General features: G+C 34.4%; 2 protein-coding genes and 1 long non-coding RNA gene across 5 annotated transcripts; 2 read left to right on the top strand and 1 right to left on the bottom strand.

Annotated features, from left to right (window-relative positions):
* Positions 1 to 360: 360 nt before the first annotated feature.
* On the bottom strand, positions 361 to 2,588 carry mRpL40 (mitochondrial ribosomal protein L40). Its single transcript, XM_053757992.1, has 5 exons — positions 2,435 to 2,588; positions 2,240 to 2,329; positions 1,990 to 2,160; positions 1,446 to 1,644; positions 361 to 524 (listed from the first exon to the last, which is right to left on the bottom strand). Exons 1-5 carry the CDS (start codon positions 2,464 to 2,466, stop codon positions 408 to 410), a joined length of 609 nt encoding a protein of 202 aa, XP_053613967.1. The 5' UTR covers positions 2,467 to 2,588; the 3' UTR covers positions 361 to 407.
* A 2,113-nt stretch (positions 2,589 to 4,701) lies between these two features.
* LOC128677271 (glucose-dependent insulinotropic receptor-like) lies at positions 4,702 to 16,887 on the top strand. Of its 2 annotated transcripts, XM_053757988.1 has the most exons (6): positions 4,722 to 5,468; positions 7,473 to 7,607; positions 8,753 to 8,902; positions 14,874 to 15,047; positions 15,215 to 15,364; positions 15,614 to 16,887. In XM_053757988.1, the coding sequence occupies exons 1-6, from the start codon at positions 5,198 to 5,200 to the stop codon at positions 16,474 to 16,476; spliced, it is 1,743 nt and encodes a 580-aa protein (XP_053613963.1). In that variant the 5' UTR covers positions 4,722 to 5,197; the 3' UTR covers positions 16,477 to 16,887. The 2 variants fall into 2 exon arrangements, with proteins under 2 accessions (XP_053613964.1, XP_053613963.1); XM_053757989.2 differs by lacking the exons at positions 14,874 to 15,047; positions 15,215 to 15,364; positions 15,614 to 16,887 and adding an exon at positions 9,147 to 10,470 and having other exon boundaries at positions 4,702 to 5,468.
* Positions 16,888 to 17,205: 318 nt separating this feature from the next.
* Positions 17,206 to 18,944, top strand: LOC128677275 (uncharacterized). 2 transcript variants are annotated; one of them, XR_010370138.1, is made up of 3 exons: positions 17,206 to 17,356; positions 18,138 to 18,221; positions 18,830 to 18,944. It is a non-coding gene; the product is annotated as an uncharacterized LOC128677275 (long non-coding RNA). The 2 variants fall into 2 exon arrangements; XR_010370139.1 differs by lacking the exon at positions 17,206 to 17,356 and adding an exon at positions 17,858 to 17,891.
* Positions 18,945 to 20,377: the final 1,433 nt, after the last annotated feature.

Below are 20,377 nucleotides of genomic sequence, written 5' to 3'. Positions count from 1 at the left end.
ATATCCCACCCGATATTCGGATCAGACATACACTACTTTCCGAGTATGAAAAACTTATTTCAAACATCTATCTGCTTTCCAACAGCCTGAGCCCTACATCAATTTTAAAATGTAAAACTGCAGCCGTCATCACTCTGAATGGACGTACCATAATTGCATGCTAAAACTAACAAAGCGCCCTCTCGTTTCCATTTGAATATTTTATAAGAGAATATTTTTCAAGCTATTTGAACATTCCAGCGTGATAATGAATTTTTAACCTATTTCAAAAAGGGAATCCTCCCTTCTGAAATCGGTTAAATAAATTTGCAAATTTTAAGGTCCCGGACGTAACATGCATTCATGAAAGAGAAGACAAGATCAATAACTATACATTTATTTACACTAAACAAGTTGACTATATGCTTCTAATTGTCCCACTTCTTGGAGACGTCCAGGTACTCTCCGTCAGGAGACTCGTAGCCCTTGATGGGGGGCGTCGCGACCGGGCCCGTCACCGTGTACGGGATCAGTTGTAAATCCGGCTGGGAAGAAAATAAATTAATTTATTTGGCCACACTGAACATTTAGGCTGAGATGAATGTCCAGTCCACCAATCTCAAACAAAGCCTTTGAGTTCCGCAACTCTTGGTCTGTCTACTCCATAAGGGGTAAAGATGTGATACTGTGTATATTTCATTCAAAAAAACAAGACCAACGAAATGAATATGAGTAAATTAAAGATCCTCACGAATAAAAATAAAATAATTAATACATGTTATTTGCAAAAACTGGACATTTAGGCTGAGATGAAGGTAGTTCACCAATCTCAATTGGCCTTTGAGTGTCGCTACTCTTGGTCTGTCTACTCCATAAGGGGTAATGATGTGATACTGTGTATATTTCATTTTAAAAATCAAGTCCAACAGCTTATGACACCTGTATAGAAATCGATAATGAGCAAATTAAAGTTCCTCACTAATAAAGGCAAAATAATTAATACATGTTATTTGCAAAAAAACAAAGCATGAAAGATATTTGATTTTCTAGAGATAATTAAGAAGAATATGTATGATCTTTAACAGGAAATGGGAAAATCAGCAAGAAAATGTTATCTTTCCAGCATCCTTTGTATTCATATAAGCAAACTTGCCGCTAGATGGCGGTAGTTAGTCGCAATGTCATATTAGATGTCTATAGTTAAATAAAATGCTTACTATTCAAGAAGACCAAATCTATGCTTTACAACAATATTGTTAATAACTTTTACTAAATGGATGACCTGAAAAAGCAATTTCTGCAACAAAAACTTTAAAAAATTGAAAGTGTCATAGTAAAATTATCAAATAATATCAGTGAATTTACTTTATAAAGTGAACTAGCCATAGATCTTTCAACATTGCCTGATATAGACACATCACTGGCAAAAAACTCTATTATTCAAAAATATAACTTAATTGATTTACCATAATAGCTTCATTATACAAGTCCTCAGACTCCTCATAGAGCTTATCCAAAGCCCTTCTTTGAGCGCTCATAATCCTATCAATTTGCGCAACATGAGCAATGTACTCCCCATGTTTGTAACGAGTCCAATCCTTCTGTAATAGTGCTCGGGCTTCCAGCACCTCCTGGGATAGCTTGGGAGGACCTCGACTGCGTTTTCTGGAATAACATGTCACTAGTATTTTAATTTGTTTCAGAATGACTTAACAAAGTGGCACTTATATATTAGAGGTATTTTTAAATATTTTTTAAACTAGTTAACTAAAGTTTTAATTTATTAATATTTACTAAAACAAAAGTGGTTACTATTTTTATGCACCCAAAAACCATTAAGATTTGTTTGGAGAACATAGTCTCTACCAATCTTACAGTTTTAGATTACTTATTACATATTTTAAATATTATCTTTTTTTTATTGTTAGATATGTTTGGTATTCTATTTATCAGAATGACAGGACTAAATCCTTAGCTTTAATCAAGTGATTAAAGTAAAAAAATATTTACTCAATATTGTCCAGAATTTCCAGGGGCACCTCCACTTCATCAATGGGCTTCAGCTGCCGAGCATTCTTTTGCAGGCGTCTAATCTGCTTCTCTATCTTTTTCCTCCGACGTTCCTCGCGAGCCCTTACTATCTGTGGATCTATCTTCTTTTTCTTCTTCATTGGCTCCGCACTGAAACATAAAACAAGTTTTTGAAGATAAGAAAGGAACATACTAATATGAAGGATTCTAATTTGTAACAGAAGCTTACCATAGATAATCAGTGATTTTAAATTGTAATACAGTAGCGGTGCATATATTTCGACCATTAGCTTGTAGGTGCGCTTGGTTTAGAGATAATCTGTAAAAAATAGGCAAATCAGAAACTGAAATTGTATAGGTAATTTCTTTTTCTAATACCTATAGAGGTTACAAATTGTAGTAATCTTTTTTATATTTCATGCACCTGGAAAATTGTTTTAGTATTGAACCAAACATGGCTCTAGTTTAGTTTAACCTTCCAGTATTATTAATAATTATTGAAACTCGATGAAAATTAAATATTCTTAGCCAAACAAAACTAGATATAAGACTTAGGTTATTTTTGTAAAGACGTCTGTCAAAAGTGTCAAATCAAAATATAATCACTGTCACTGTCATTGTGACAATAAAAAGATTTTTAACAGGGCAAGCCATGGATTTAGTACGCACTTCGTACAACTATGTACTAATTCCATGGGGCAAGCTCAATGACCAACCAAAGTTCAAAGAAAGAGTAACAAACATACATACTTATATATCTAACAAACTTTCGCATTTATAAGATTAGTAGGATAGGATTGGATTTGTTCACTCGATCGCTATCTATTTATATTTCCTCGCCAACTTTGATCAAATGAGCAAAGGGCCTCCATAGGGCATCGGATTGAAGAGCTCAATGGCGCATTATTCGTAGGGCACAATGGTTAGCGCTCGGCCCATGATAATGGCGGTTAAATCGCTCTCGCAATGGTCATAAGATGGCCAAAATGTAATAGAATAGGTATTTAGTTCCTCCGTGATTCGGAAGGCACGTAAGCTGGTTGGTCCCGGATGTATTTGCAGTCGTTAAAACCCGCCAAATCGCTAAGGGCCACGTGGTGGGTCATGGTACATACCCCGTCTCCATCTATAAGGAAGGTCATTACCCCAGCCGTGGATGGAAAAGACCAAAGACAGGGATTCATATGGAAAAAGAGCCGCAAGCTTTTGCTAGCAATGGAACATGAACATTTGTTTGTGTCATAATTAGATAAATAAAGCGTAGGTCTCGCTAATAACCGCGCTTTGGTCAGTCTTTTTCCGAAAACATTCCGCGGCGACGTCATGATATTGCCTCTATTTGGCATATCCTCATAACCGGAGAAATAAATTTGTATTCAGCGCAGTAAGCGAGAGTCATCAACGTAATTGGCAATAACAGTCTTGTCCGTGTCCATGTTGGGCATCTAGTTGACAAACAATTGAATTTTGGTGTGTTAGTCTTTCGTTTGGTTCCGTATGTATGTAAACTGCCTACTAATTACAAAAGATTGTATTCTGGAATTGGACCTTCAAAGGCACTTATCCACGTACTAATCTAAATTCAGCTTCAGCTTTATATTATTAATTATAGGTAGATTATTAATTATAGGTACCTACTTCACAAAATATTTTTGAATTGTTACTTGAACCAGTTGGAACTGGCCTCATTTAGGTACTCTAACACAAATATTTTATAGAGGAAGTACTTATATTTTGTAACTTTGTGTATAGGAGGTAATTTTCGAAATTACACCGATTTCTAAGATTTAAACATAACTAGCTTTTGCCCTCGTCTTCGCTCGTGTATATTTCGTGCGTCGGCTTACAATTTATTGTTGTCCTCTCGGATACTAAGCAACGTATTGCAATGAAACCTGTACCAGATTTTCGCTATACAAATGTGGAAACCGCATCTAATTCCATCCAGGTAGTTTGTGCGTAATGAGCGAACAAACATACTATACTTACATATATACCTAAGACATAGACAAAGATACTAAAAAAAATTTTGGCTTCTATGAGTCCCATAAAGACCTATATAAATATTTTTCTTTAAAATCTCATAGCCCACTTAAAGTTTTATTAATTATAGGTAGATTATGTATAGATTTATGTAGGTACACTAACCGGTTTTTTAGTTATTTGCGGCTGACATTTAAATGAAGTTCAGCGAAGTTCCATGCGGAAGTTTAATTTTAAACGCATACTTGTATAGAAGAATCTGAAATCTTTCATAAAATAGGTGGACTCATTTTTAATGTTTATCAATAAGTGTGCGTCATATGGTTCATCGATCCCGCTCTATTCTAGATCCATACCATATCCTTCCGTGGAATATAAACACAACAAAGACAACAACAGCATTCTCAAAGAGGATTGTCATCAGACAGGTGGTCGGTCGAAAAATCAAGCCGAAGATACAAAATTTTAAAGCTTGGGCATTTAGGCGTTACAGCTGGGAATAAAACCAGGAACACGTTCAAATGATATAGAATATAAATAGAGTTTATGGATAGATAAATAATTAATTTATAAATGTTGTAAAAACAAAAAATGTAGGTACCTAAGTGAGTACAATCCCATACTACCTATTTGACGTAGGTACTATTTGATACTATGAAAAAAATATTATTATGTAATTCCCATTCATACTGTTTTTTGTGTTATTAAAGCATAAATCTTCATCAATTACTCAGTTACCTTGGAGTCGGCCGGACGAAGAATTTCTACCTACTTCATAATATTTGGTGAAGCAATTATCAAGTTCCGATGTCGCCTCGCTATCAAATGACTGTATGAGGATGTACATAGAATCATTAATCATTCAACTACGGATACCAAAATATTGTGTGTGCTTGTGTAAATTGACAATATAATAAAACAATAATAACAATTGTGTAATCAACAATCAAGTTTTATTCGAAATGTGAAAAAAAACAAGACGTGTTTTCGAAGTGATATTGGAAAGTTTAGTTTTTCGGACTGAGGAACCACAAAAATGTAAATCTCCTCATTAAAATGAACAATACCCGCTATAGTTGTTATCATTATCCTTACGATGCCGAAATAGCGGGCCGCCATCTCATTCTTTAAAAACCATCAGTATTAACATGTGCTTCTAAATATTTATTAAATTTTCTTTAACGTTTGCACTAACTTTATCGAAATGGATAACAGCACGGGCAGCACATCAATTTTCAAATCAAACGTCACAGTAAGCGAAGTGATGGAATATTTCAATTTAAGTATGGCAAAACTAAATATTACAAATGAAAGTGAAGTGTCTCAAATACATTTATTTGACTTGTTCGAAGCTTATAAAACAAAGGAAAAGGAACAATTGATGACTTATAAATTTGTCGCATACGTTCTAGGCTCACTTATAGTTTTAAGCAATTTAATCGTGGTGGTATCCAGTGGACTTATTTTAAAAAAAGGTATGTACCAATCTACATTTTACGTATGCTCTTTGATGTTAAAAAACGCGCCAAGGCCAGCCATGTCCGGTTTTTATGTGGTTCTCTGCTCACTAAACACGGACCTTCGCTCGCATTTAGCAAAACCATTACTTCAAATTTAATAAAATTCACTCTAAATTATTTAATTTGATTTATTAATTGATATTTATTGACTGATAAACTGACGCTAATAGGTACCTATAGTAATAAATCTCATACGCCAATATTTAGGTACAATAAGAAGATAAATATTTTTATATACTTAAGTCCAACTTTTCTTATTATATTAAGCTGCCCTACAGCTGGGGATAGGTGTTATTTTTTACTTCCACTTGTCCCTGACTAAAACCAACTGCTAGTAAAGTACTATAGATTCCGACAGCATTGATCGCGATTACATTTGAATATAAACAATAACTCAGGCACATTCAATAAAAAAAAGAATAACGTGCAAATTAGCTATAAAACGAATCCCAAATGTTCTGGAGTTCAAATTATAGAAATTGTCCAACCATTTTTTTTATATATACATATACCCAAGTTGAAGATAGGTACTCTATTGACCAGAACAAGATTATGCAAACAAAAACTATATATAAAAAGCTGTTGATAACAGCAAATATTTAATTAACATAATATCATGGAATTATTTGGTAGACTATGAACACTTTTTATATAAGGCTAATTTAGATCAGCAATAGGAAATACCTAAATTATTTGGTAGTGCTATTGGAAGATTGTACGTAACAGAAAACACGTATTTAGAAAAAACTAAGTCAATACGCCAGAGACTTTTTTATTTATGTTATTTCTAGATCGTCACTTAGTAGTATATAGTAATAGTATAAACTCGTGCAAACACAAGTTCGTATCTCAATTGAGCTGAAAACACGTAAGCATGACTTGCATAAAAAAGTTCAAATAGACTTTACTCAGTAGTAAAGAAAAGAAGAAGTTGCATATTTTGAAACTTTTCTGATTTTTGAGAGGCCAACCCTGTTCATTTCCCGTAATATAGAGATTATTATTATATTATAGATAGCTTGCAATGTAAGTAAATATGTATGTATGTTTATGTTCAGATATCTTCAACCGATTGAGCTGAAATTTTGTACACGCTTTTAGTTTGGAATGATAATGCATTGACCTAATGGTGTGGATTTAAGTTGAGTTTCTTGTCTCGACAGCATTGATCGCGATTAAATTTCAACATAAACAATGACTCAGGCTCATTCAATAAAGGTAGGACAATGACTCAGGAACGGCTTCGGACGAGAGAACTCCTCAAGAGTTTACTGTATGGGCATGATTTTGTTATCACATAACGAATGGAAATGGAATGTGAAAGAATATTAAAAGCTTATGTAAAAATTTCATTTTTGTGAAAAAAAACTTAGAATTTTAAACGCTACAAATGCAGAATGGGTCAGTAGCACCAGAATAAAACAGTAATGTTATAAATAAAGCTGGGTGAATTCCCTCGCGGACGGAAAATCCGCTATTGAAGGCAAACACCTTTCTCTCAGGTCTTCCTGTCCACCACATATCATTCTACTCATTTATTTTGATTGTTTCTTTATTTTTGTTCATTAAAAAGTACTTAAAATATTCACGCTACGTTATTGTATAGAGATATGATGATTGAAAGCATGAGTTTGATTATATTGTTTTATTCATTAACTATGCACAAAAACAATTATCCATTGTCAGTTTCACGTGTCTGTGTCTGTTTGTCTATCGGTGACATCATACGTCCCAAACTGGTGCACCGGTTTAGATCTAGCTTTGTTGTTCGAAATACAAATATAAAGTAAAATATTTATTCAGAAATTAGAACATCACAGGCAGTATTTCACATTAAATTTTAAATTAAATAAAAATTCTAAGAAATACAAACCACTAGCATTTCTCTTCTTAACTATCTTAGCAATGATTATTCTGGAAAGTTTTTATCACTGGCTAAAGTTATATTTTTTGCTGCAGGTCAACAGCCAAAAAGTACATACCTGCTCCTGGGTAATGTCTCCCTGGCAGACACCATCATCGGCATCTCCGTTATTTTCGGGGCTTCAGTGGACAACTCCATGAGCTCGGATCCACTGTGCATATTCCAGCTTGGTAAATGTTGACCAGTTTCCATACAATCTATTGTTATTTTATTTATTTAACTTCTTCCTCTTTGCTTACCCTCATGGGAAACATGCATGATATGATAATTTGTATGAAACAGAAGGCAGATGGACGGGATAGGTCCCTTTATTCTATATGCATATGCTATATGTAGGGATGGTAAAAGAATTGTTCTTGTCTTTGTTAAAATTGAAGTATGATAAATGACAGCAGATTAAAACTCTAGGAATGACGTATTTACGTGGTATTAATGAAATAAAATGTATTATCCATTCAACTAATACATGAGTGGTTCTTTACGGAGCCCTGATTTGAGAAATAAAAACTTTATTGAAAAACACCACCTCTCTAGCCGACCTCATCAAGAACAGCGTTTTTCCTACAAATATTTTCATGGACCACTTTCCTTCTCAAACATACAATTATTCAATTTATAAGGAAAAACTTTTTTAGGTGGATTATACCTTCATTGCTCAACCTTGTTCACAGAATTTAGCAATCTTGTTAGACAATCTGCGCTGTTATCTCGGTCGTCGCCGGCGGCAGCGGCGGCTCTGTGATTTGTTTACAAAATTGCTGGGTTTTTTTTTAATTATTTTTAACCCCCGATGCAAAAAGAGGGGTGTTATAAGTTTGACCGCTAAGTGTGTCTGTCTATCTGTCTGTAAACGTGGCACCGTAGCTCATCAACGGGTGAACCGATTTAGATGCGGTTTTTTTTTTATTTGATAGCTAATTTTTATGCCGTGGTTCTTAGATATGAAGATCAGCCGTTCAAAAGTTGTAGCGAAATGAATATTTCAAAGTCGGGGGGTTATTTAATTTGTCTAACAAATAAACTTGTTGTCTAGTAATATAGCGGCCAGACACAATAGTGTGATATGAAATATCAACAGCCATTTAAACGACCCCAGCCCCCACTGCTGGGGCACCTAATCTTAGCCCATAATCTTGAAAATAAGTACGAACAAGTCCTTCATCAGAATTGTTTACCAAAAAGAATTGTAAAATCTTCGATCGCAAACGATTACGAATGGTAATTTTTATGCTGACCTAAGGCCACGCGGCGTCACAGCCTCGAATACATTTGGGAACACGCGAGAATAAGAAGTATTCCTCTTTTCACATTCCAGCCATGCTGGTGTGTCCAGCGATGGTGTCCATCTTCAGCGTAGGTCTGATCGCGATCGACCGCTACATCTACATCCTGCACGGCTTGTACTACCAGCGCTGGTTCAACACCACGAGGGTCAGGATCGGCATTCTCTGCATTTGGATGATCGGTAAGTTTACATTCACGTATCTAAGTTATTATAACGTTACTAATTAAGGCCCTTTTCTTTTTGTTTCTTCCTATGTTACTTTACTATATTTTTGTTATATTTTCATTAAATACCATTAAATTGTAGTAATCAGCAATTGTAATAATTATCCCTTTGTGAATAACGCAGTGCTAGAATAAGTAGCATTGTATTAACAATATGTGTTGTGTGTTTTGTGTTCTTTGCATTAATTGTTCTATTTCAGGTATTATCCTCGGGTTTATGCCGTCCACAGGATGGGTGAATAAAGAGCCCACCTCCGCACGTTGCATCTATATAGCTGTCTTCCCTGGCACACTAATACTTTTAAACTCATTATTAAGTGTCATACCTATCATAGTTGTAGCTGTATTATACACAATTATCCTCACACGAGCTTTAAAAAACTTCGCACATCTAAAATCATCCGAAAAAATCCCATCTAAAGGCATAAATAGTTTGGAAAAACCTAGATTAAGAATATATCGTGGCAGAAGCAACGTCATAGCCAATGCTGCCTCCGTAAAATATAAGACAAATAGCCAAGCCAATAAACTGCAAAGAAGCGCTTCCTATAATGTAAATTATGGTCACGGAATTTCTTACACAAAACAAGAAAATACCGCTAAAGCCAAGAGCACTGATGATCTCACCACGGCTAATACAAACAGATTTCAATATCACTTTACAGACAAAACGATGGCTGACCAATCACGGGACCATCTTAATAAATCAGAATTCAGTATTACATCTGTAGTTTCAAGTGGTTCTGATCAAAATTTAGATTATACCTTTAGAAGTAGCGTTACTATCAGTAATGTCGGTAAACAACGTAAGAATAATAAACGCAACAGAACTGAGCCTAACAAATTGAGAGCTATAACAATAGTGACACTTACTTCAGGTAGTTTCATATTTACATGGACTCCGTTCTTTGTTGTTGTGATTTTGTTCGTGTTGTGCGAAGAAAAACTTACTCAACCGAACTGCCTAGATCTGTACTCATTGTTAAACGGTCCGTTGGTAATACTTGCATTTATAAACAGTTTATTAAATCCGATGATATACGCTTGGTGGCATAAGGGCTTTAAAAACTCAATAAGAATTCAGTGTAAGAAGTATTTCCAACGATGTTTTTAAAGAAGTTGATATGGCATGTCATCGGCCGAAGTATTTTCTGTAGACAAATTAACCTTAACATGACAATCTGTGTGAATTTATAAATGTTCTACTTATTTATGTTTTATGTAGTTAATTGAGTACTTACCCAAGTGGTTTTGTTTGTGCTAATATTATATTTGTTCTACTTGTTATTATTAAAGATGTAGTAAGTAAATAAGCTGTGTATTATTAACATTATGTTAAATTCCTATCTCTTGTCCGTATTTTGTATTTGCTGCTGCAAAAAAGAACACTCCAATTTACATGCAGATAAATAAGGTTTCACATATAGTCGATAATGTTTATAACGACTTGTGAAACGAAAGCCTACTCACCGAAATTGAAATAGACGTTAAGTTGAACTTAATTATTATTAAATATGTATTTTTGTTCTTACTTTCAGGCATATTCATAGCATTATTGCCAGCCATGGGATGGACTGGAGAATCGTTCACAGATTATCGATGTTGGTACATCGCCGTCTTTCCTCCATCCTTGCTCATCATCGTCTCCATCGTAGTACTATCTATCATAATCATAGTATGCATACTGTACATTTGCATTTTACACAGAGCTGTGAAAACGGTTGACAAGATACGAGAATTTAAAGAAAGTAATGTTGCTTATGTCAACCGGGCGTTTGAAGTTGACTGTAACAAGGTATCTAGGACCACGGTTACGATAACCGTCTCAACAGAAACGGTGACTGAAGGAGAACAGATAGAAATGCACGAACTGAGTAAGACGAATATAAAGGAGAGGAGAAGTCAGAATAAATTGAAGCAGAACTTCTCAAACATCTCGCGATACTACGCTCAGTCGAAGGTGATAAATTCTCCAAGCAAGTTGAAAGCTGTGAAGACGGTTTTGCTTGTAACCTTTTGTTTCGTCGGCACCTGGGCGCCGTATTACGTGGCTATCATAATCTATGTCAAGTGTGATATAATGGTACATGGCTATGATTGTGTTCCTCTGGAAATGCTGACTTTAGGACCTCTGTACTTGCTCGGAGTCAGCAACAGCTTATTCGATCCCTTAATTTACGCTTGGAGGCATTCTGGTTTCAAGAACTCAATCCGAAGGATGTACTATAAATATATCTGCAAAGCCAAGATGTGATATCACAACAACCTAAATTATTCTTAAACATAAAAAAAGATAATGTTATTCTATATTTAAGTAGTTTACATTTAATGTGCGTCTGCACTGCAAACCTGTAATTCCGGCGGTTATAACTACATTAATTATCCAACAATAGACAAATAATATCACTCGGTTGCTCCAAGCAGATCTAGGCCGCAAATATTTATAATTCGTCTGACAAAAAGCAAACCGGTCGTATAGTTCGGCAAGCCCGCCTGACATCTCTGTAGTTACTTGATGGACCATATCTACATGGCACGGGTCCACGCGTTTGTTATGAAAGAAAACGTTACCACATAGTATAACAAAATGACGGTCCTCAATTTAGACGAGCATGTATCAGTGGACGTGATTATAGAAGAAAACGAAAACATGGTGGAACTTTACAAATATTTTAGTCAAATTGTTGGACTGTTGATTATTGTGAGCAATTTGAGTGTTGTTGTGACCAGTGGATTGATTTTGAAAAAAGGTATGTTGTGCAATTTATAAATAAAAAATGTTATTATTTTTTTTAATCGTATTTTTTTTTCATTTAAGATAGGATATGGGTTTTATTTATGTAAGGTAGAATATTTCATAATTCGTATTTCAGCAATTAGATAACACTGCAGTGATAAAGCTTGTTGTATAAATCATATAAACAACGCAATATAATAATATCTAATAATAAAACCTGTGTATAAATACTTAATACAGTAAGAGCTATAAATATAATTTACTCCAAGATCTAATAAAAAATTGATCACATTAATCTATCTAGCGTAGACCAAAATACTTCAAGCGTGTTTATTGAGAGCGCGGAAAATTAGCATTTCGCACAGGTGGGCACCTTATGTAAATTTGCCAAGATGATGGGATCATTTCATAGGAAAATAATGGCGTCAGGTTCGTAGACCACTTTCCTGTTATCTATTTATATTACAATATCACCAAGTACCTACTCCTACAACTCTGAACGTATTGTTGTCTTGTTGTCACGGACGTCGTACCTAACTAAAGTTTAAGACTTATAATAATAAATAAAATTACTTTCAGCATATTGTTTTGTTTGTAATCTTTTTCTTTCTAAGTCTAATTCTAACTAAGTACATAGTGATTTTTTTTTAAATATTAAAGAATATATGCTAAATAATAAAATATTATATGTTGTGTTAACAAACAGTCTTACATTTTTTTCTATTCTTTACCTAAATCAATTAGTATTATCCACATAAATTATTCATACGACACCATTCTCACATTATTTCGTAATGTTTAAACAATTTATAGATATAAAACATCAAATTCATCATTCAGGAAGTATAATAACGGTTACGGTTTAACAGATTTGCGGTTACAATAACCATAACAAACATGACTTGCAGAAAATATCAGAACATAGTTTTATTTTTAACAAATACTTTTGACAAGGTTTTCTTGGCTAATCTTATACATAAAATGACATTCCAAGCAATGTGGACAAGTGAAATTTTACTCTATTTTAATTGCAATAAGTATATTTAGATTTATCATATAAAATAAAAAAAAAAAACAAAACATATAACATTCAAGATATGTGATCTTTATTTGTTTATGTATGTATATTAAAACTATAGTGCATGTAAAAATATCTACGCACAACTATAAACATACTCTACTATACACAATGTAGGTACTCTTTGTTTAGTCATAATCTACCAAAAATAAAATAAGAAAATATCAAAAATCAACACCGTTTTCTAATGAATATTAATTATTATCAATACATTGACTCAATGCAGACTATAAAAAGAAATATGTTTGATCCATTACTATACTGAGTGCGGTATTTTTCAATTATAGTTCTTAAATAAACGCGGTAAAGGTTATTAATGAAAAACCACTGACACACCATTGACATCGTTAGCAGAATAGATAGCCTGTAATAGATCTATCACTGGTGACTTTTTGCCTCGATATATCTTTTTTATTCGTCGTACAAAAACGTTTTGGAATAATTGACAATCAAATGTAAATAAGATCAACCTACTATGTATTACTAAAACTTGACAGCGCTGGTTTTTTCCGATTGCTAGTGACATAAAAAGGTATGATACTGACACTTCTGAAATTTACTAAATGTAAGGTACATTTAGTAAGTTTCAGAAGTGAGATAAATTTTTAGGTAAGACACGGTGGTGGTCTCGAATCTTACTCGTGCCACATGAGTTTGTATACAAATCTTTTCATCGACCACCACTTGTTTGAAACCTGCACACTGCGATCAAAATGACACCAGTGTTAGCAATCGCACACACTTGCAGATTTCGTTCTCAAACACTATTTTAATGAAAATACAAACGTCTACGCACAGTTTATTCTCATTATTTTTTTAATTAGCAATAAGACTAACGCGTTGATGTCTTTTGTATCAAGTAGAATTGTTTTTAACATATTACCTAGTTACGTCGTAATACTTAGATAAAACAATTAATTTGAATTAACAGGATTTGTAATTTATAATCTAGTTTTAATTTTTAATTTAATTTAGTTGTTACATAATTGAATATAACGTTCCAATTTATACACAACTAAAATTAATAAGTAAAATTTACTTCTCGGCGTAAAACGTGCAAATTTTTCCCGGCGGCGTAATGTTTCAATATCTAGTTCTAATTAACTTATGATTCTTCTGTTAACGACACAATAAAGAGTTCATATCTATACCTAACTGGAAATTTGCTTCACACGATATAGACAACACCATGATACGGGAAGGCGCAGCGTAGATGAGTATAAAATCCTTGTGGATGAGGAGCCTTAGCAGATTGAGCAATGGCATTCTCAAGGAAGGTCGACGTCAGTCTGGCGGCTGTTTGTAAAAACAGCGCAGTCTTCAAAATTTTAAGCTTTACTTTCACAGACTTGTGATTACCTAGCTGCGCCCCGAGGCTTCGCTCCCGTTTAGATTTTACGTGAAAGAGTAACGAACATACTTACATACATCTACATAATATTAGTTAGAATATATTTTTGAGCCTGGGCTTTTCTTGCTCCAAATACAAGAATATTGGGAGAGCATATAATCGGCGAAGAAGAATAAAAAAAATCTCAATATTTTCCTCAAAGACGTTCAATGTAAATAAGTATATGGACGTCATAAATACAACGACGAAATAATATTAAACAAAACAAGCCCTCCAGCTTCCGAATAAAATACGTCACGGACTCGCTTAACAACTATCACATCCACGCCTCCAATTTTACGTTTCATGAATAAATAAGTAGATATTATTAATAATCAGAGATACCTATAAGTAAATAATAGCTCAAGTGATTTTATTACCTACTAGCTGCGCCCCGGGGCTTACTTCCCAGTGGAATTTCGGGATAAAAAAATCCCTATGTGTTATTCCAGATACCAAAGGTCCAGGGGCGCCAGGTTCCAGGTCCTTCCCGTGTACCAAATTTCATAACAATCCGTCCAGTAGATTTTGCGTGAAAGAGTAACCAATATACACGCATACATCCTCTCAAACTTTAGCATTTATGTCATGTTTTTCTTCAATCGTTTGACATTAACAACAGGCGGAGTCATATTTAGTTTTATATATTAAAATATATGTTTACTTCATCCTAAAAATCGCTGTAAGACCCCGAAAATAAAATAAATAAATATTTTTTCCAGCTGTGCAGCCCAAAAGCACATACATGCTGCTTGGCAACATCTCCCTGGCTGACACCATCCTGGGCGTGGCCATGTTATTCTCCTCGCTGGTCGACAGGTCCATAACCACAGGAGCCAGGCTCGTGGAAAATTCCGACTACATCAGCATACACACACTGTGCATGATCATACAAGGTGCTCTTTTAGTAATATAATAATAGTAATAAGATATGCTCTTATTCAAAAGTTCAAACATTGACAAATTTGACATTGACAGAACGAGACAAAGCATACCTACTTTAGCGTTAAAAGTAAGCTTTAACTTTTTACGAATAAGAAGCAGTTTCGCATTTAATTTCCAGGCATGCGCATGTGTCCAGCGGTGGTCTCCATCCTCAGCATCACGTTCATCGCCGCCGACCGCTACGTGTACCTGCTGCACGGCCTCTACTACAAGACCTGGGTCAGCACCAAGAGGGTCAGGATCTCCATGGCTTGCATTTGGATTACTGGTGAGGGCCTTTTTCAAAGACGAATTTTCAAAGTAAAATTTGTCCGAGCCTTGACTCAAAATATTTATGTGAACAGAAGAGAATCGTTCTTTTTCCGATTGAAAGAAATCCTGTCTTTTTTTCAGGTATATAAATACATAACATTAGAATTTGGAAAAATAATTTAATGGAGTAACTACCAATATTCATGTCTCTTTCAAATTTTGACCAATCGGAAGAATTTTACAAATTTAATTTTATCTTTTTCAGGTATACTATTTACTATACCTGGATGGATGAACATAAACAACGTCTCAAGATGCTATTTCATCGACATTTTCCCCAGCGAAGTAATGCTATGTTTGACTATAATATGTTTCATAAACATTGCATTTGTGACAACACTCTACATGATTATATTAGTGAAAGCGGTAAATGCCAATAATAAAATACAAAAAGCGAAAAAAATTGCTCAGAATGTGTCTATTAAAGACAAAAACTGTTCAAACGATTCAACTCAGAATGATGGTAATAGCGTTTATTCACAAAACGAAAAATCTGTTAATGGAATTCGTTTCACTGTACTTGATGTACAAACATTGGAATCGGGCCATATAATACATGTTGATTCCAATAAGAATGAAGTAGATCCGGAACCTAATCCTGGTACACCCGATCAACCACAAAATGGTGAGTCCAATGATCAATATTCAATTGAACCAAGGCTTTCAGATGTATCGAGTATTATGACTTTGAACAAATCAGTTTCCAGTTTTATACACGTGAAAAAAATCCATAGCAAATGTAAAGAAAACAAAAAGTGCAGAGCAGTTACTGTTGTGATTTTAACTACAGGCAGTTTTATTATTACATGGGTCCCTTTCATGGTAAGCATAGTCTACTTTGGATATATATGTGACATATACTACACAAAACAATATTGTATAATAAATTGCCAATACGTGATAAAGCCACTGTGGGCTTTGGCTCTTTTGAACAGTTTGCTGAATCCATTTATTTACGCCTGGTGGCATCATGGATTTAAAAACTACGTCAAATCGTGTTACAATAAATGTTGCTTAAAGCGTAACATATTCCGTATTAGCACTGACAAAAACAGAAGTTCAAGTTGACTAAAATATCCCTTGAAGTAGAGGTTCAAAAATTCTTAAATTTCCCTAGTAATCAGTCAACGTAAGACGAGTGAGAATAAAGTAAACATGTACCCATAAAGAAAAAAAAATGGGTAACGAATGGAAAATACTCCATCGACAAGAACCTGGTTCTTAAATTGATTGATGATGATAATATGATACTGTCGATCCTTTTGTATTTAGTCGCCGCTGAAGGTTGCCTGACAAAGCTTAAGTCAGCAATGGACATGATGATCCAGCGACCGTTCGTCGGAATAGAGAAAGAGAACCTGAAAGTAAAGTTGATGGAGCCCTACTGAACACAAAGCACTTTGAAAGCCGGTGTAGAAAAGCTATTGTTAAGACTGATCTGCATGTACCAAGTCACCAATAAATTTTGTTACAAAAGTGCTTAATCTTTATTTATGGATAAATCCCTTTTCAAATAAAATAAAAAAAAGATATAAAATTTGTTTAAAGGATAAGTGAACATTTAATGTAGATATGTACCACATATACAAGAACATTACATTGAAGTGTTCTTATATCTGTGGTGTAAATAATGCACGCCATTTTCCATACGTCAGTAATCACTGACGTAGGTATGGACAATGGCGTGCGTTATTTTAGGTACTCATTGATCAATAATCCCTTTCATATGTGTTCCATGAATGTACAAATATTGAAGGAGAAACTATTGTCACACAATAGACGGTACTACCAGAAATTACTTGAACAGCTATTCACCTGCCTTATGTTTACAAATTCCTACCTATTGGTACATTCATTACTACAAATTATAAAGACGTACGCCGCAATGGGTACATAAACCTTCCTCCATGCGTCGTATTCCTCACTCTTCATCTCCGAACGCGAATAAGTAAGTCGCGTACTAGTTTTTGTCATTCGGATCCATGCTCTGCCTGTGATTATTCAACAACATGGTGTCGTTCTGACTGTGGTTTCTACCCTGGGGCATTGAAGGGAGATCTCTAATGTCAAGCGCACCATCGTCAGTTCATTGAATAGGGCAGCTTCCTTTTGGTCGTTTTATTATGATATCAAATATGTCATTGTTATTTCAACCATACTAAGCTGGACGTAGACGTTCCGGATTGTTGATAAAAACGTGCTTTTGAAATCAAAATTACACCCAATCTATTGATGATAATCGTTGTTAAATTATTTATAAAATCTTGTGTCTCAACTGAACCACGTAGTATTTCTGTTTCCTATATTTTGTGGCTGACATCAGAAGGCCCACAACATAATGCAGATGCAGGTGGTTTGCCTGGTCGTTGCAATCACAGCACTAGCTGTATTAGGAGACGCGGAATTGTATAAATTTTCAAGATCTGTGTTGGAGACAGGGAGCATGTTTTATAAACTCAGATTGACTCTTGGAAATTGTGTTGGTATGTACATTATTGTATCCACAAAACTTTGAATAGCAATTGTAATTCTTAGGTAGGTACGTAGTCTATTTTTCAGATAGGTACCGCGAATGGTCTGTGATGTTTTCAAACCATACTCAGAAATTGGCATAAGTACATATTTTTTTTTAGCTTTGTCTGAGATGATTTTAAGAATACTTATAAAACGATGCGCAAGGACTCCCGAAATTTCCCGAAGCCGTAATTTCTCAATATTTCTTCTTTCAGATTCAAAAATATTTACAGAAAGCAAAATATGGGCAAATGTTAGAATGAATCGTATTTTCGACATTTACTACAAAAGCGAAAACCGTGAGTACCTATAGGATTTTTAATTACTTTATATTACGAAAGGCAGTAAGTATATAAGTAGGTGCCCATTACATATTATACAAGTTTACATCTACTTACACAAGTCCCTATTCTATTATATTGAAATCATAAGGTTTAAACCAAATTAATGCCGGCTCACACTATCGCCGAACTCAGACATGTCCGAGTTCATTCATTCACATCGGCATATCTCACATATGCCGTAGTGAATGAATGAACATTACGTAATTAGTGTGAGAGCTTTTATTCACCGCAATGAAAAACCAACAATGTATGCCGAATACGCCAAAGTTCGCTGAATTGTTTCGTAATAACGTAACGTATAGCCGGCATTTGATACTAGATAGACGTTTAAACGTGCCGCTATACTTACTCAGAACCTTCCCCAATTTTGTTCAACGTTGTTTTTTTCAGCCCTTATTCTAGTGTCTAAAGTAGAAGTTATTCTTATTATAAATAATACAGACGTTAGTGGACGATCCGAGAGAGGCGTCGGTTTTCAAGATTTTTCTGCATTTATCATACTGCCTATCAGAGCTGGATTTGTTATTTACACAGTCAATATTTACATGTGTAACACCATGAAGCCATTGAACAATCAGGAAAACTTGGAGAACATAGTAGAATCACCGCCTTTTGTTGATAAAATGGGTAACAGTGACAGTGAAGAAGCTGAAGACGATGAAGAAGAAAACGAAAAAGATGAAATTGATAATACATAGTTTCATAGAATGTTACATTAGGTAAGGTAAGATACAGTTTCTCAAGAAAGTGAAGAAATTAGAAAACTGATTTTTAACGAACTACTTCTACATTTTATTGCCATTGCTATAAAATGTAGAAATAGTGCTAAATAAAATAGAATGGTCAAGATTGGTTGATTAACACCCAGTGTTGCCAGAGCAAGACCAACATCAGATAGCACCCTCATTAAACTTTCTCGACAGTTAAATTTGGTGGCATCGTAAGAAGTGCTGACAAATGCTGCGTTACAGTCGCTGACAATCATTTGATGAGAATACTACAATACAAAGATTTTGGTTAAGCCAAAATCTTTGCTACAATATGTCGCGGCTATTCTTGACTTTGTTCACTTCAGTAGAAATAAAATTAGGAACGCTACATTATGGAATTGGTAGTACTACGGAGTATCTACAAATTCCATAAGTTTCATAAACCGTGATTGAAGTATATAATGATGTCGCAACTATTTGGTTAAATCATGTCTTCCAAATAAATGGCTGATTTTATCTGATGGCTGCGACTTTACTACTACATGTTGGTGAAAGAAGCTACTTAGGTTATTTATTTATAGGAAATGTAATTTATACTAATAATATAATACCTAGGTATTTAAATTATTAAATTTGTGCAGTAAAGTATTGTTGTATTTTAATATTAATTAGCCACCCCTTTTATTTAGGTACCTAGTTTATCAGTCATTATCATTTCCCAGACAAAAAAAAATTCGTAGCAATGTCAGCGGTGAAAGTAATTGGCATAGTTACACCTATTTTCAAATATTATTGAAATATAATCTATACAATAAACATAAATATATTCATACTTACAATAGTTTATAAACCCATGGAATTAGTAGTTAGTTACTCCGTTGTGCGTAGTACCTACTAATTCCATGGTAAAATCACTATTGTAAGTACCACTCTGCCACTCTGCGAAACAAAATAGTATTATTTTCATACTGTTTGCTACACATTCGCTCACACTTCACCCTACTGCCCTGGGATCTTGTTATATTTTACACAACATATTACTTAATATTACAAATGCTAAAATCTGCCTGTCACGCTTTCACGTTTTAACTGCTGGGCCGATTTTGATGAAATTTGGAAAAGATAGTCAAACATAGGCTAGGTGTCTCGGGTAGAGATTATGATTAAATTTTAATATCAGCAAAGCAAAGCAAGCGTAAAAATGAGGGCGCCACTACTGATTAATGTTGCCTCGGTCATCGATATTATCGGTACTTATTAAAAACTACTTTATAAATCACGGAAAAATAAATATAGATTGAGTTTATTATTCCGTGCTAGAAATGCAGATATCAGGTGATGTATGTATTATTTATTATTAATATTATATTTACCTTACTGTATCTACAAACCGTTCATATG

The sequence above is a fragment of the Plodia interpunctella genome, chromosome 17 (genome assembly GCF_027563975.2).
Source record: "Plodia interpunctella isolate USDA-ARS_2022_Savannah chromosome 17, ilPloInte3.2, whole genome shotgun sequence".
In the NCBI taxonomy this organism is placed as follows: Eukaryota; Metazoa; Arthropoda; class Insecta; order Lepidoptera; family Pyralidae; genus Plodia; species Plodia interpunctella.
This window is presented reverse-complemented; position numbering and strand designations above follow the sequence as displayed.

Excerpts from the sequence above, each read along its gene's own strand:
- mRpL40 (XM_053757992.1), bottom strand. The coding sequence starts at position 2,466 with ATGTTTGGTTCAATACTAAAACAATTTTCCAG. Across the intron at positions 2,330-2,434 it reads ATACTAAAACAATTTTCCAG|ATTATCTCTAAACCAAGCGC; the intron begins GTGCATGAAATA and ends TATTTTTTACAG. Across the intron at positions 1,645-1,989 it reads GAAATTCTGGACAATATTGA|AAAACGCAGTCGAGGTCCTC; the intron begins GTAAATATTTTT and ends ATGTTATTCCAG.
- LOC128677271 (XM_053757988.1), top strand. The coding sequence starts at position 5,198 with ATGGATAACAGCACGGGCAGCACATCAATTTTCAAATCAAACGTCACA. Across the intron at positions 7,608-8,752 it reads ACTGTGCATATTCCAGCTTG|CCATGCTGGTGTGTCCAGCG; the intron begins GTAAATGTTGAC and ends TTCACATTCCAG. Across the intron at positions 15,048-15,214 it reads ACTGTGCATGATCATACAAG|GCATGCGCATGTGTCCAGCG; the intron begins GTGCTCTTTTAG and ends TTTAATTTCCAG.